Raw genomic sequence first — 12,817 nt, forward strand, 5'->3', positions numbered from 1 at the left:
GAGACTTTTAATGACTCCTGCAATTTCTTTAGGGACTGCTAAGATTGTTTATCTGCTCCTGGTTTAACTGTGATACCTGGTATCTGTCTAGAAAATTGTCCATTTCATCCTGATTTCCAGTTTTGTTGAGTCTAGGCTTTTTTACTAAGATCTGATGATTTTTTGAATTTCCTCAGTTTCTGTTGTCCTGGCTCCCTTTTCAGTTCTTATTTTATTAATTTGTATAGTGTCTCTGTGCCCTCTGGTTTGTCTGGCTAAGGGTTTACCTATCTTGTCGATTTTCTCAAAGAAACAACTCCGGATTTTATTGACTTTTTTGTATATTTCCTTTTGTTTCTACTTGGTTGATTTCAGTGCTGAGTTAGATTATTTCCTGTCGTCTATTCCTCTAAGGGGCATTTGCTTCCTTTTCTTCTAGAGCTTTCAGGTGAAGTTGCTAGTGTATGCTCTCTCCAGTTTCTTTATGAGTTTTCCGCTTAGCACTGCTTTTATTGTGTCCCTTAAGTTTTGGTCCAAGCCTTCATTTTCATTAAATTCTAAAAATTTTTAATTTCTTTATTTCCCTCTTGATCAAGTCATCATTGAGGTGATCATTGTTCAGTTTCCAGGTATATGTGAGCTTTCCATTGTTTTTGTTATTATTGAAGACAGCCTTTAGTCTGTGTTGATCTGATAGTATGCAAGGCATTATTTCAATCTCTCTGTATCTGTTGAGGCCTATTTTGTGATCCATTATATGGTCTATTTTGGGCAAGTTACCATGTGGTGCTGAGAAAGGTATAGTCTTTTATTTTATAATGAAATGTTCTATAGATAGCTGTTAAATCCACTTGGATCATAACTTCTGTTAGTTTCACTTTGTCTCTGTTTATTTTCTGTTTCCATGATCTGTCTATTGCAGAGAGTGTGGTGTGGAAATCCTCCACTATTATTGTGTGAGGTGCAATGTGTTCTTTGAGCTTTAGTAAGGTTTCATTTATGAATGTGTGTGCTCTAGCATTTGCTAAATAGATGTTCAGCATTGAGAGTTCATCTTAGTAGATTTTTCTTTTGAGGAGTGTGAAGTGTCCTTCCTTATCTTTTTTGATAACTTTTATTTGAAAGTCCATTTTATTCAACATTAGAATGGCTACTCCAGATTGTTTCTTGAGACCATTTGCTTGGAACTTTGTTTTACAGCCTTTTACTCTGAGGTAGTGACGGTCTTTGTCACAGGTGCGTTTCCCTTATGCAGCAAATTTCTGGTCCTGTTTTCAGATCCATTCTGTTAGTCTATGTCTTCTTATTGGGAAATTGAGACTATTGATGTTATAAGATATTAAGAAAAAATAATTGTTGCTTCCTGTTATTTGTTATTAGAAGTAGAATTATGTTTGTGTAGCTATCTTCTTTGGGGTTTGTTGGAAGACTACTTTCTCACTTTTTCTAGGTTGTAGTCTACCTCTTTGTGTTGGAGTTTTTCGTCAATTATCCTTTGTAAGACTGGGTTTGTGGACAAATATTGTGTAAATTTGGTTTTGTCCTGGAATATCTTGGTTTCTACATTTATAGTGATTGAGAGTTTTGCATGGTATAGTAGTCTGGGCTGGCATTTTTGTTCTCTTCTGGTTTGTATATCAGTCCAGGAACTTGTGGCTTTTATACTCTCTGGTGAGAAGTCTGGTGTAATACTTATAGACCTGCATTTATGTTACTTGTCCTTTTTCCCTTACCCTTGGCTTTTAGTATTTTTTTCTTTGTTTTGTGAATTTGATGTTTTGATTATTATGTGATAGGAGGAATTTCTTTTCTGGTCTACTCTATTTGGAGTTCTGTAGGTTTCTTGTATGTTCTTAAACATCTCTTTCCTTAGGTTAGGCAAGTTTTATTCTGTAATTTTGTTGAAGATATTTACTAGACCTTTAAGTTGGGAATCTTCACTCTCATCTATACCTATTATCCTTTGGTTTGGTCATCGAATTGTGTCCTAGATTTCCTGGGTATTTTGGGTTAGGAGTTTTTTGCATTTTGAGTTTACTTTAACAGTTGTTTCAATGTTTTCTATGGTATCTTCTACACCTGAGATTCTCTCTTCTATCTCTTGTGTTCTGTTGATGATACTTGTGTCTATGACTCCTGAGTTCTTTCCTAGGTTTTTGATCTGTAGGATAGTCACACTTTGAGATTTCTTTATTGTTTGAACTTCCATTTCTAGATTCTGAATGGTTTTGTTTAACTTCCTTGCCAGTTTTGTTGTGTTTTCTTGCAATTCTTTGAGAGAGTTTTTGTTTCATCTCTAAGGGATTCTACATGTTTACCTGTGTTCTCCTATACTTCTTTAAGAAAGTTATTTATGTTCTTCTTAATGTCCTCCATCATCAACATGAGAAGTGATTTTAAATCTTAACCTTGTTTTCCAGTGTTATGGTGTATCTAGGACTTGTTATGCTGGGGGAACTAGGTTCTGATTATGCCAGGTAAACTGGGGTTCTGTTGCTTATGTTCTTGTGCTTGTCTTTTGGGATCTGGTTATCTCTAGTGCTACCTGCATTCACTGTCTCTGACTGGAGCCTGTTTTCCCAATTATCTTGCTTTTGTCAGAACTCCTCAGAATCCAGCTGTCTCTGTGTTCCAGTGATCCTGAAAACCTAGGTAAAAGACTGCTAGGAATCAGGATGCCTCTGGGATCCTGAAATCTGCTGCTCTGAGTACATTGTATAAGATATGTATGCATGTATGTGTTAAAATATACAGTTGCCACACCTGGAATCTAGAATTAATGTCCTGGCCTGTGGGGAGCTGACAGAAGGTGGCTATCATCCATTGTAGCCATCTTGAGCCATATACCCTGATAAGAGACTTGATTGCATTAGCCTACAACAGGTGAGCACACTCTGATAACATCTTGCTTTAGATACCCAGGATTTCCCTTGGGTGTGTGAGACTTAAAGGTGTGTGACTTAAGGGCGTGACTTAGAGATCAGATTTAAAGATAAGACCTAAGGGCATGATTAAAGGCATGACTTAGAGGCATGGCTTAGAAGTGAGACATAAAAGTCGAGAGGCAGATGGAAGAAAGTATCAGAGAATCAGAACAATTTGGAGAACAGAGAATCAGACACTTCAGAGAGAACAACTTGGAGTAGGAATTAGGCACTTGGAAGATTATTAGGTATTAGGCACTTGGCACTTGGTGGAAGAACTTGGAATTAGACATTAGGCACTTAGCACTTGGAAGAAGAAACTTGGAACTTGGAGGCACTAGGGAGTAGGAATTAGGGACTAGGAATTCAAGACTTGGGACTTAGACTAAGAAGAGAGACTGAAGAATAAACGGGATTGAATCACACTCTGTATGGTCTCCATTCCTCGTATCCCTCCTCACTCTCTCTCTTGCTGAACCCCGACCCAAGGGAGCTGCTTGGGACAGTGCAGGACAATTGAGCCCCCAAGGCTTTTGGCAGTGCAGGTTCCAATACTGACAGAACGGTCAGAGACACTTGGGCCCCCAAACGTGGGGCAGAGCAGTTCTCAACTCTGGGCACAAATGATCATGATGCAGGATGGACTTAGAAGTGCTGATGGATGTATTGTCTCATCTCTTTATTCCTCTGCAATCCAAATTGCAATGAGAAACTCTTTTCCCTGTAGCCTATGTACACTTGTCTTCTCCCCTAAGACTCACATGGGCAGGTGCTCTCATTCAGTAGCATGGCTTTCCAAATGCTCTGGGGAAAGTTGTGAATTTGACTTATGTTTGGCATTTCAGATGTGGTATGATTGGTTATGCAGGTGGCCATGAGTTGACAAACCTTTTACCTCATTAACCAAATTAGCATAAGCCAAGCTTGCTTGTGCATGTCTCTAAATGGTTGCATAGTACTCACAGACAGGCCTCTCACAGGTCCTTCTTAGCCCTTCCCAAGAGAGATCAATCTGTTGAAAGGACAATTAGGCTGGGTGGGGTCTATGACATTGGCTCTATATTTTCTTAAAAGGCTTGAAAACTTGTTCAGTATCTTTATCCTGAAACAAAACTCTGGTCAGACTGTATGCTCCTGAATAACCCTTCTGACTAGGCATGCAATTAAGAGGAACGGGGATTGGTATCATATGTGAAAATGGTTAATTTTTTTCTACTTGGTTGTTTACAAGGGAGTCTACATTCTGAGAGTGATGAAAAAGGCTCGGAGACCTTGAGATTGGATAACTGTGAAGACTGGGGTCTCCATTATTGCCAGAACATGGGTTCTGGCCTTCTGATTCCTGAAATGTGTGAGAAATAGGGATTTTCAAAATGTAGCCTGAAATTATGTCCCCTAAATCTTTCTCCAGGTTCCTTCTGACTGGATATCTATTAGGATGAGCACCTACAACCCTCCCACACTGGAGCAGCTGGCACTGGAGGCGCTGCTGAGGAATGATGCCATAGACTTCTCTGATCTGGAATACCTGCCTACTATGCTCTTCACACCACTCTTCCTAGAGGCATTCAATAGGAGACGAACAGAGATGTTGAAGGCAACGGTGGCAGCCTGGCCCCTTTCCTACCTCCCTGTGGGACCATTACTGAAAACTGCTGATGTGGAGATGATGCAAGCGGTGCTGGATGGCATAGATATACTGATGACCCAAAATGATTGTCCTAGGTAGGCAAGGACCAAATGGCTAAAGGGGAATAGGGTTAGTGGTAAAACACACATGAGGACAGAAAGACTGTGATCAAACAGGACAGAGAATAATGATATCATTGACATGGGTATTTGTGGAAATACTATTCAAGGTGAAAGCTGATCTAAATGACATTCATAGTGGACAGCTCAGAGTACTAGTAGCCCTAGTAGGATGAGCCTTTCCCTGGCTTTCCTACAAACACTAGAATTGAAAGAGATACAAGTTAAGAGCAACTGAATGGAGTGAGCTGGGTCATGAGTCCAGATGTGTCAGGAGCCATAATAAGACAAGCTAATAATTAACAGGTCATCATCCTGAAATGGCTTGCCTTGGATTATTATATCATATGAGATAAGTGAGCCCTTATTCAGCAAGGCTGTAAGGGACTTATTTTAGGAAAGATTTCTGTTATTAATATGCTTTTCCTGTTATTAATATTAGACATATCTAACAATCACTAAACAATAGCACACCCCTTTCGAGCAGATATCTGCAGATCCATGAAGATGTACTGTCTTGTGTTCATGCTATATAGACAAATAAATAACTAAGTCTTATTGATGATCCTAAAAGAATTCCTAAAATTATATCAATGATTGTTATTAAGCCCTTTTGTAGTGGGTCTGCTATTAGGTCTCTTTCTGATAGTCAAAACTGCAATGAGAACTCTGCCAGTCTCCCACATGTTATCAGTTAATTGCTTTTAGATAGTAATCAGACTTTCTCCTACTCAGAGCACATTCCAAGTGGTTGTAAAGCAATTAACCAAAGGTCACTAATTGAAATATGTAATCATGTACTCTGAAATATGTATAAGTACTGAAGACAAAGACAAAGAAAGCAGTAGTAGTCGTCGTCCTCGTTGTCAGCATTGTCATTGTCATTTGTCCCTTTCTTTCCCTTTCCCCTGTCTAGAATTTTTTCTCTTAGAATTTTTTTCTAATTAGAATTTTTTTCCTTTTCCCCAGTTAAGATCTTTCTGCTTTTCCCCTTAGATAGCTCTCATAGGAAACTTTTTACACTTACTAATAAACTCTATAGTAATTTATCTAAGTGTCTATTTCTTCCTCTGACCTCATACTAGTAGGCATAACTTAGAGACCAGCAGTTCCTGCTGAGATAGAACAAAGGCCACATTGCCTACTTCTCTGCTGTTAGGCTACAGGTGTTAATCACCTAAGCCTGCAGTCATTTACCCTCAGAAGTTTTTAGAACTTTTGATAAATTATCATCACCATTTCAGTACAAGTCAGAGAGCCAGAAAGCCCTGAGACCCTCAGACTTTAAAGCCATCACCAGAATCCTAATCTGTGCCCCTACCACTGCCCTCTCTGGGTTGGGAGGCTCCAGGTACAGAAGCAGATCATGTAGTGTCCTTGACTGCCTCGAGTGAAGTGTTATGTTGGAGTTGACATTAGACAAATGGGATTCCACCTGACTCCATATTGGTTCTTGATTTAAATTATGAAACTTTAACTTTTTTCATCACAGAAAGAGGAAGCTACAAATGTTGGACTTGAGAGATGTGCATGAGGAATTCTGGGATGCACGGGCTGTAAGAGAAGATGAAGCGTGCTCACCAGATGCTTTAAAAATGAAGCAAGGCCCAGAAAGTCTTCCTACTTATGCAATGACGAAGCAATTGCAGGTGGTGACAAACCTGAGCCTCTTTTTCTCTTTGGAAGAACACCAAAAATGTTTACTCCAGTGGGCCCAGAAGTGCAGAGACTCTTTGCAGCTAATCTGTTTGAAGATGAAGATTTGTCTCTTCCCTCTAGAGATTATCGAGGAGGTCTTGAACATTTTCCAGCCAATCTATATTGAGGAATTGGTAATATGCACACATGAAGTCCTGTCTTTCCTAAGTTTCTTTCCACATTTCCTTGGTGAGATGAGAAATATTATCAAATTCAAGCTACATCAACTCGACTTCCAACATGATGTTGTGGATACAGTGACAGATGTAAAGAAGTGTTCTACAAAGTTCTTTTCTCAGTTCTCCAAACTTAACCATCTCCAGAGTCTCTATTTGAATGGTGCCTACTTTTCCTATGACAACATGAAAACTTTGTTCAGGTAAGGAAGGATGGTGAGCTTTTTCTGTTCTGGCAGAAAAACTTTCCTTTTACTTGAAGCATACTGAGCACCTGAAGTGTGGCATTCATGAAGGGTGTTACAATGACAGACTCATTACAGTATCAAAGTGTGAACTGTTTCTTAACTGAACTCACTTGGTTCATTCCTACTCCTTTAGCTGAGTCTGTGCTGGAGTAGGGGATATTGAGATAGCAGCCTTGCAAACAGGTTCATTGTGTGAGTCAGATGCAGTAAGTGTGCTTTGCATATTCCTCTTTGGGATCCAGGCAAAGCTAATGGAAGGAAACAGGACAGGGCAGAGAACCCTGAGCTACAGAGGCTCCACACTTGCCCTCTACAAAGATATACATGTACAGGAACCAGTTTGTATTTTTATTGGAGTCAGTCAGCCTCAAATTCTCCCTAAATGGAAGGATGCTTTAAACACAAGTTGGGACTAAGTAGATAAGAATTTTGTGACACTGGGGTGGGGATCATCAGAGTCAAGTGTAGAACACTGAAATCAAGGATGGGATTTGTGGAGATGGCAGGGACAAAAATAAACTCTGCAGGACACAGAACCTTCCTGTGCTAGTTCTTTCTAGGTATGTTCTTCTGGCATGATGAGGCAAGCTCTAGTTCTTTGACAGAGTGAGTATGGAAAGTTGCAGACCTGTGGTCTGAGCCAATCCCCCATGATTGTAGTATGCCTCAATAGACAATACTATGTGCAGACACCAATATGCTGTGTCCCTGGGGTGGACATTAAACAGAAGCACAGATTTGACTATACATATGTGGCTTCTCTGTCAATCTTACTAGTGTCCTCCAGCAACATGAGTCAGAACCTATTTCTTGTTCTTACTCTAGATGCCTGAAGACCCCCTTGGAGTCCTTTTCTATGTCTTTCTGCCAACTGTCAACATCAGACCTGAAACACATGTCAAAATGTCAGAGCCTCTATCAACTGAAACAACTGCACTTTAATACTGTAGTGTTTTCCAAGTCATGTTTCAAGAGTCTCCGAATTCTCCTAGAGAATGTATCTGAAACTCTGCAGAGTCTACAGTTAGAGCACTGCAGGATGAAGGACTCTCAGCTCAAAGTCCTCTTGCCAGCCCTGAGCCAGTGCTCACAGCTCAACAGTATCATTTTCTATGATAACGACTTTTCCAGTCCTGTACTGAAGGATCTTCTGCAATGCATGGCCAATCTGAGCAACTTGACTGTAGAGGTGTACCCTGCCCCAAAAGAGTGCTATGATCCCCTGGGTTATGTTGTGGTGGACATTTTTTCTCAACTGTGTCCTCAGCTGGTGCAAATACTCATGGCCAAAAGGCAGCCCAAGACAATCATGTTTGCTACAGCCACCTGCCCTCGTTGTTGGAAATATTGTGTCTATGACATGGAGATTAGACTTTGCCTTTGTTGGCAGGAAATAGAAGATTTATTCTGCATGCTGAGAAATGAAATCTGAAGAAGTACATTCACCCCAGAGTCCCTGAATTCATGGCTTTAGCTATAATGAAATCAAAATTGTGTTCAGTGGATTGAGACCTCGGGTGACTTGATATGAAGGACAATAGGATAGTACAAATGGGTGTCTTGTGGAATCAGAAAGACAGTTCTGCATGTCTAAATATGCCTCCATCAGGACAGGATCCACTCTGGCTTCCCCATTTTGGAAATATAAAGCCAATCTATGAACTGACTGGTCTCCTCTTGTGCGCTACTCATGTCATTGAGCCCAGTTTTATGTTTGTGCTGTTCTATGACCCCCTGATGTATGATCAAGGAAATTATCATCTGAGCCTTGTTGGTGGCAAAATTCATTAAATTCAATTATGGCATTATCTTCTCTTTATTTCCCACTGTTGTCTCCTTGGTTTGTTATGTGCACAGAACTGTTGAACTGAATGTAAAGGGCTCTTAAAAACCACTCTCTGTACCGAACCATCCTTGGGATGAGATTTGATCCTGAGCACAGATGCATTTCTACACAAGACTATGAAAGTAAACACATTCTAGAAACAGGGTATGGAGTTGTTGTTAGTACCTACATTCCATCAGTGCTAACAGAGATGGGCTATCATAGGATTCCCTATGACCATGGGGTATCATGCTCTATCAAAATATTGCATAGTTTTATCAGGGAAAGTGTGGTCCCACAGCACACCTTCTTCAGCACAAGTAGAATGCATACTGTCTCCAATCCTCTAGAGGCTGAACCCTCTACTGATCAGTTCATTCACAGAAATGTAGAGATGGGATGAGCAGGCCTGTCATGCTTCAGGCATATCTGGGATTCCTACTCTCCATGCTGTAGAACGAGCTAAGGTGAGAGGATTAAGGAGAGGAAGAGGAGAGGATGAGGAGAGGAAGAGGAGGAGCTAGGGAGAGCACAGATTAGGGGCAATGGAGAGCCGTTCAGGTATGGAGAGCAGTTGTGGGTAGCAACATTTCTTTAGGTTAGCTAATTAGGAAACAACACTCTTTGTATGGGCATATTGTTATTGAGCATTACTAAATATATAAAGCCTTGGTTAATATTTACGCCTTGGAGTATCATTTTCTTACTGGGCCTGCATGGAGTGTGGGATGATCTGGGCAATGCCCAGCCTTGCAGAGACAGCATGGAAGATTGGCAGAGGCATCTCACATGCTAGCATCTCAGGTGTGGCAAGGCTGGTGTTTCTGCCTGGCTGTTTCTAGCTGCAGCACGCATGTGGCCTCTGGCCACAGAACATGGCAGCTGAGCTAGGCAAAGCCCCTGCAGCTTAAATAGTCAGCTTAAATGGAGTTCATTTTAAATACTAAACCAACACCATGCCATGCCAGTGTTCTTTAAGACAATGTAGTTACTTCAGCAAGTCCCCTATGGAGGAGTTTCATTCTTCATCTTCTGGATCATTACCTCTCGGTTCAGCTTCAGGTCAAGACTCTGTTTCCTCAGATTTGGACCTCTGCCTCAGCAGTTCAGAGCACACACAGAGATACATTGTGTTTTAGGCTGTGTTATCCAGAAGATACCAGCATATAAAGTAAACTCATCCTCTACCTCCAGCCAAATGAGTACCTGGTTTTTAGTTGGTACCCTACCTCAAATAGGGTACCTTAGATTCAAAAGAGATGGCCCAACAGATAAGCGATTTCTACACTTTCAAACAACTTAGGATCTTTTCTGGTACCAGCCTGAAGACTCCCATTCACCTAGCTATCTGTAACTCTTATTCCATTGGGTCCTATGCTCATTTCTGAACACCTATATGATACACATAAGTGCATGCTGGTGAAACATACACTTACATTTAAATAAATACACCTATAATAAATATTCACAGTTAAAAAATATACTTTAACATCGGACAACCAATAGGTTGCCTTCCCTAGGGAAAGCCAACTCTTCTCTTCATTGCTTTTCAGTTTTCTACAGTTCTTTGTGTAGGGCTGAGACCCTAAAGCATTGTCTCTGTCTAGTTTGCCATGTTCACTGGTGTCATGCTTGTTCAGCTCCTATAAGTTCAACTGTGTTTTTCAAGCTTTTCCTATAGCTTTTCACACTACTAATACATGCAATCTCACAGCACATTCACTGGTTCTCTAGAGCTTACAGTCCTCTTTCCACATCTTCAGCAATGTTCCCTGTGTATTTTGCAGATGTACCCTTTGGTATTGATGTCCATAATTCTGCATCTTTATTGTTTGTCGTTTTCTGTGGGGGTTTTTGCCTCTTGAAAAGAGAAGTTTCCTTTATGTTGGATAAAGACTCTAATCATCAGTGGGTATAAGGGCAGATGTTTGTAGAGTGTTGTTAGGGATTATGTTTGTTCTACACAAGTGCTTGTAGAATCTCCTAAATTGTCACCCCTGAAAATACACATGTATCTCTTATTTGGAGTTTTATTGATGTGAAGAAACACCAGGATCAAGGCAACTCTTATAAAGGGAAACAATTCATTGAGGTTGCCTTACAGTTTCAGAGGTTTAGTCCATTGTTGCCATGGCAGAAATCATGGTGGCATGCAGGCAGACATGGTATTGAAGACAGAGATGAGATTTCTACATCTAGATCCTCAGGCAGCTTAAATAGAGAGTTAGCCACTAGGTCTGACTTGAGTTTCAGAAATGGCAAAGCCCACTCTGAAGTCATACTATTCATGCAACAGGGCCACACCTATTCCAAAAAGGTCATGTCTTCAATAATTCCACCCCTATGAGTCTGTGGGGGCCATATTCAGGCAAACATGATATGAGTAGCTTCATACAGACTTAATAGACTATATTCAAGACTATATATATGTAAAAGTATGCTTGCAATAATAATTAGCTAAAAAGAGGCAATAAACTTGGAGAGCATTGCAGGGTTTGGGGGAAGGTTTGTAACTTGGTAAACAAAGATGATATGTAATTAAATTTTGATCTCAAAGAGAAAACAAAGTAAGTTATTGTATCTAAGGATGATGAGGCTTCAAAGTCAGTTTCTTCAGGACAGATCAATTTTTACACAAGTGGGAGGGTAATATACACAATATAAATCCATGCATTTTTATATAGCAGCATTCCAAACTATTCTTTCTCCTACAAATGTTGTAAGATGTACCTTACTTGCTGCATTGTTCGTCTAACATTGCAGAGCGATGGGTTAAATATCAGAACCACACTATACTCGGCACAGGAGTGCATACCTGAAGTCTTATTACTGTAGAGGGAGAGGCAGAGGACCAGAGAGTTTCAAGATTATCCTAGTTACTTAATGTGAAAGTTATTCTTGGTTGTCCATTGAAATACATCTACAATTAATTAGAAGCCAATTTGCTGGACATATCTGTGAATAATATTAAGTTTGAGGGTTTTTTCTCTTTATTATTCTTTTTCTGGAGGGGGACATGTTTTGTTGAATTTTGATATTTTTATTGTTGTTGCTGCTGCTGTTTTGATTTAGACAGAGTCAATTCGTGTGGAACTTACTCAGTACAATAGGCTGGTTTGAACTCATAAGGGATTCACCTGACCCTGATTCCTAATTGCTAAGATGAAATGTCTGGGCCTTTCACACACCTGGTATCTTTTTCCTTTTTTCCCTATAGCTAATATCATATTTATTGCTGAGAGGGTAGAAACATGGTATCAGCATTATCCTTTACCAAAAACTGACATCATACAGATTTCCAGAATAATGCAATAAAACAAAAAAGAATAAATAAAAGTTGTTTGAACTGAAAAGAAACAAAAATGCCTTTGTTTAAAATTATTCTATCATTTCTATAGAAATCCTGGACGACTCAATGGAGACTATGAGTTCAAATAAATGATATAATGAGGATACAGAAGACAAGTTTAGGCCACAGAATCCAATTGTTTGTTGTATCTCAAAAAATAGACTGCAATTTTTCAAAAATACAATTAAGCAGGATGTGGTGCACTTGCCTTTAATTCTTGATTTTTGTGAGTTTGCATCCACTCTGGCTGTACATAGTGAGCTCCAAACCAGCCAGGAATACATAGTGAGACCCTGCCCTTAAAAAAAGGAAAAAGGAATGGAAATAGAGAATGAATATATATATATATATATATATATATATATATATATATATATATATATGTATGTATAGTTACAGAGCATCTAAAATGAAATAAATACACATAAAGTTAATAAAGTCTATACAAAATCAACGTGAGGAAAACCATAAAATTCTAGTTAAAAATAAGAGTCCTAAATAATCAAGAAGATCAATAAATTCAATAAAATGAATTTAAAATTAACAAGGCACTATAGTTTTGATTGAAATGTTCCCAAAAGATTGAAGACTTGGTCCTCAATGTAGCAATACTCAGAGGCAGTTTTTGGTAGGTCAGAAGATAACAAGGACAATCTATCCATGGGATCATAACTCAATGATCCATCAAGAAGTGGTGGAAACTGCTGTAGTTGCATCTAGCTGGGGGAGACTGTCATTGGAGGTACTCCACTCAAGGGTATATTGCTTGCCCCTGGCCCTTTTCTTCCACTTTCCCTACTTCTTAGTCTGCATAAGAGGTGCATTTGTGCTCTACTGGACATTCTGAGCAATGTTTGGTCTTGCCTCAG

General features: G+C 39.6%; 1 protein-coding gene across 1 annotated transcript; it reads left to right on the forward strand.

Moving 5' to 3' along the window:
* The first annotated feature begins 4,341 nt into the window (after window positions 1-4,341).
* LOC117708694 (PRAME family member 6-like) lies at window positions 4,342-8,206 on the forward strand. Its single transcript, XM_034502575.1, has 4 exons — window positions 4,342-4,621; window positions 5,523-5,526; window positions 6,145-6,729; window positions 7,600-8,206. The coding sequence occupies exons 1-4, from the start codon at window positions 4,342-4,344 to the stop codon at window positions 8,204-8,206; spliced, it is 1,476 nt and encodes a 491-aa protein (XP_034358466.1).
* Window positions 8,207-12,817: the final 4,611 nt, after the last annotated feature.

This window comes from Arvicanthis niloticus, chromosome 5 (genome assembly GCF_011762505.2).
Source record: "Arvicanthis niloticus isolate mArvNil1 chromosome 5, mArvNil1.pat.X, whole genome shotgun sequence".
Taxonomy (NCBI): Eukaryota; Metazoa; Chordata; class Mammalia; order Rodentia; family Muridae; genus Arvicanthis; species Arvicanthis niloticus.

Coding starts and splice junctions, on each gene's coding strand:
- LOC117708694 (XM_034502575.1), top strand. CDS start 4,342: ATGAGCACCTACAACCCTCCCACACTGGAGCAGCTGGCACTGGAGGCG. Junction 6,730..7,599: donor AACATGAAAACTTTGTTCAG/GTAAGGAAGGAT, acceptor TTCTTACTCTAG/ATGCCTGAAGACCCCCTTGG.